We start from the raw sequence: 4,323 nt of genomic DNA, 5'->3' as shown, positions 1-4,323 counted from the left end.
AAAGTATTTGATACGTGGGGCTCTAAAATGCATTCTTATCATCCGCTGAAAAGAATAAATAAATCAATGTGTAATATATTTTTTTAAAGTATTTTAAAAAAGTAACATATTCTAATAATACTGGTAACAATTTAATAATAAGTATTTGCTTTGTTAAAAAAACTTTACAATACAAATTTCAACTAATGGGGGTATTTCTGTAATTTTTTAAATGTATATACAAAGATATGAGAATATATAAATATAATCTATTAGATAAATAAATTAGCGTTGAAAATAACAATTTTGTTGCATACTTTTGTATGTTTTGGAATAAAGAACCCAAATAATGCAAAAGAGAATCAGAATAAAATGTTTATAATATCTTTAAAAGTTGTGTGATTTTGCTGAATTTTTGTAGATATAAATAAGGTATTATGATATTTTTAGATAACCTTTTTTTTGACAAACTTTTCTGAAATGGACATGGCTATATCTAATCGGCTGTTGATGCTGATCAAGAATTTTTATAAGATTTTATACTATAATTATAATTATAGTAATTATAATTAATTAATATTTAATTAATAATAGATTAATAGATAATTATTTCTCCCTGTTACATACATTCACACGAATCCAATATACCATTGTACTCAACGAGTAACGGGTATAGTAAGAAATAATTTACAATTGTAAAAAGTCTAAACAAGAAAGAAACGCTGTAGTCGAGTTTTCCGACTGTATGACCGTGTACCGTGTACTCTTTTACACCAAAATTTCGAAAGTTCTTCAGCTTCTTTTAATGGCTTCGTAATATTCGGAACAACCTATTTCTTAAAAATAAAAAAAAACAAGAAAGGAAAGCTAACTTCGGGCGGAGGCGAAGTTTATATAACCTTGCAGTTCAGTCGCAGTCCGCTAGGTGGCGCCACGCATCTTATATTATTAGATATGTAGCGGATCGTATATAGTCGGCCGATTCTTATGAAATTTGGCATATTGAATTATTTTTCCCAAAATAGAATCTGTACCAAATCCCATCTTTCTAACTTAAAAAACACCAAAGTTATGCCAATTTCGATCGTTCTATGACAGCTAAAGGATATAGTCGGCCGATCCTTATGAAATTTTGTACACAAGATATTTTGGTCAAATATAACATGTGTGGAAAGTCCCAACCCTCTAACTTAAAAAACACCAAAGTTATGGCATTTCCGATCAATCAGTTATATGGCAGCTATAGGATATAGTCGACCGATCCCGGCCGTTCCGACTTATATACTGCCTGCAAGGGAAAGAAGGTGTGTGCAAAGTTTCAACTCGATAGCTTTAAAACTGAGAGACTAGTTTGCGTAGAAACGGACAGACGGACATGCTCATATCGACTCAGGAGGTGATCCTGATCAAGAATATATATACTTTATAGGGTCGGAGATGTCTCCTTCACTGCGTTGCACACTTTTGACCAAAATTATAATACCCTCTGCAAGGGTATAACAAGAAAGGAAAGCTAAATTAAATTTATATAATTATATAATAATATATGTATCGGATCGTATATAGGTGGCCGACCCTTTGAGAGTTTCACCATCAAATCAATTTTCCAATAAAAATGTTAAAAATTCTTAAAAAATAGAAAGATTGTGCCATTTTCGATCGTTCAGTTATATGGCAGCTATAGGATATAGTCTGCGTTTTATAATCCCTTCATAAGTTCCTTTTTCATAATCCTTTCATAGTTAAAATCGTCTTTCTTCAGATGACCCGAAAGCAGCTTGCTTGTATAATATACTATTTTTATGATGACCAGAAAGTTACTAGTTTGTGTGTTAATAATCTCATTTTTTATTTTAAAATTATAATCTCATTCAAATTGACCTTTTTTGACCTAAGCTGGTTTTTTACAACTTGGCGCTGACATGAATGGCCAGTACACCATCGTCTTCTGAGCTGCCGATCGAGATATTAGCTCTGCCGTCAGATCCGACTGTAACGGTTTTGCCGGTGCAGGAGGAACCGTTTTTCATGCCTGAAATAACGTCACAGTAGGTACCGGCGGGGAGACCCGTCTGAAGGGAGCTATTGAGGTCGTAGTTATCGTTGTTGAAGGCTACGAAGCCCTTGCCACCACGGCTGAATGCGATCTGGTTGCTGCCATTGTCCCACCAGTTCTGGATTTCGTCAGAGCCAACGGTGTTTCGGAAGGCAACCATGTTGTAGATCTGGCGCCAACGGTGCTCGCACACCCAGCCACCGCTGCAAGAATTGTCGCTGTTGAAAACCGGAGACGCGATGTTGTGGCCGTCGGTAGTGGGTGGACCCTGGTCTGTGTCTGAAAATGAGAACGACGACATGACACGAGGAGTGCCAAAGGGATGGGCCAACATAAACGCAGAGGCCATCTTGTATTGCTTGGCCACCTTGTAGGTGAGCACATCGGCACCACCGGCCCCGTGACCGCGCTGGTTGTCATGATTGTCAACAAAGACGAGCGATCGGTCGGAGGCTGCGAAGCCCCAGGCGGTTCCCCAGTTGGTCAGATACTTCAGCTGGTTCTTGCCGCGGAAAACTTTACCGATAGAGTCGGAATGGCGGAACTCGGTAATGGCTCCCAAGCCGGTGTACTCAGACTTGCTAATGGCTTCGCCACCCATATCGATCACTTCCTGGACAATGTAGGCCTTGGCACCAGACTGGAAACCATGATCCGTGTTCAGGGTCTTGAGGCGGCCGTATATGGTGCCCAAGTCCGCAGGCCACATGTGTTTGGCGGCATCCACACGGAATCCAGCCACACCGAGGTCGATAAGGTGGTTCAGGAATTCGGCAACCTTCTCTTGAACATACGAATTTCCTTGGTTCAAATCGCGGAGACCCACCAGCTCGCAGTTACGCACTTGGTTAGCGTCGTTATAGTTGGAGATGGCACAGGTCGGATTGAAGTCTAGCGAAGAGTAGGGCACACCGGGGTAGCTCTTGCTGCTGGGACTGGCAGTGCTGCCACCAGTGCCATAAGTGCCACCATCGGCCGCCATGTGGTTAAAAACGACGTCCACGTAGATGCGGACTCCAGCGTTGTTACAACGTCTGACCATAGAGGCGAATTGTTCTTCATTTCCGGAACGAGTAACAAGTTTGTATGAGATGGGTTGGTAACGTTCCCACCAGGGACGACTATCCTTTACGGCATTTTCATTAACGGGTGATACCTGGAAACCAAATAAATTTGTTAAACTTCAGGGAAGCCTTTTAAAAAATATATCTTATGTACCTGGACACCGGCAAATCCGTTCGGGCCCAAGAAGTTTTCGCATTCAGATGCAATATCATCCCACTTCCACTCGAAGAGGTGCACCATACCGCTGCGGCCTGACGCATAGTTGGTATTGAATTGGGCGTTGGCCACCGCCAGGAGGGCGAGGCATACAAGGCTCTTGGTCAGACCCCTCATGGCTCAAGTTTTACTCTGAATCAAGGTATCACTTGGATGTGCTTTTTATAGGGCAGAGCCTAGAGAAACTAAAAAAATCTATGGACGTCATCGAGAGCGGCTTGGCAAGATGATTTATTTGTGATTGAAAATGGCAAGGTATGACGAGGTAGACGTTATGGGGGGGATCCGTCGGGGTCTATCGTGGTAAAGATAAGATACGCGTTCACTGGACACTATCTGGGGGGTTGCTTTGATTCCAGGCAAGTTTACGACGAGTGTCAGATAGATTGAATCTATTAGATTGTGCTTGCTTTTGCTCCAATGGCTATTAATTAATTAACTCGATTGAAGATATTTTGAATGGCGGACAGACTGAAGATCTTGTTATCTTTGACTAAAGCTCTATTCCTCACTTAGCAAACAAGTTAATTGAAGAGGCACGTTTGACAATTTCTTGCCCTCTCAGAACTGTGATTAAATTCTGCAGGTAAACAAAAATATTTCTTTGCGAGGCTATATATTTGGTCATGTTATACGATGATTATCGGATCTTATTGGACCCAAGCGAGTTTCGGATTTTACACATATAAATTTTATATTTTTCCTTCTGTATATTTATATATAGAAGAATGTTTATATAAGCCGAATATATTTTTAGCATATTGAATATTGTATAGATATGAAATGTATGTATGTTTTGAAGACTGAATGTAGGGAATGTAGAAAACTGCAAGCCAATCAAGATTAATTCGTGGTATTGTGAAACCAAATTGTTAAAACAAATAAACAGATGAGGGGCCGAAATAATTTTCAAAAAACAAAATGTTGGTTGGTGCAATACATTTCCATCTACAGAAATGCCAAAGTTGTGGCATTTTCGATTTGCAATTATATGGCTAGTATAGGAT

General features: G+C 39.8%; 1 protein-coding gene across 1 annotated transcript; it reads right to left on the bottom strand.

The window, feature by feature from the left end:
* Positions 1–1,803: 1,803 nt before the first annotated feature.
* On the bottom strand, positions 1,804–3,460 carry LOC116656193 (alpha-amylase 4N). Its single transcript, XM_032455642.2, has 2 exons — positions 3,254–3,460; positions 1,804–3,191 (listed from the first exon to the last, which is right to left on the bottom strand). Exons 1-2 carry the CDS (start codon positions 3,431–3,433, stop codon positions 1,884–1,886), a joined length of 1,488 nt encoding a protein of 495 aa, XP_032311533.1. The 5' UTR covers positions 3,434–3,460; the 3' UTR covers positions 1,804–1,883.
* Positions 3,461–4,323: the final 863 nt, after the last annotated feature.

The sequence above is a fragment of the Drosophila ananassae genome, chromosome 3L (assembly GCF_017639315.1).
Source record: "Drosophila ananassae strain 14024-0371.13 chromosome 3L, ASM1763931v2, whole genome shotgun sequence".
NCBI classification, from domain to species: Eukaryota; Metazoa; Arthropoda; class Insecta; order Diptera; family Drosophilidae; genus Drosophila; species Drosophila ananassae.
The sequence above is the reverse complement of the archived record's forward strand: the minus strand, read 5'-3'. Positions and strand labels throughout refer to the sequence as shown.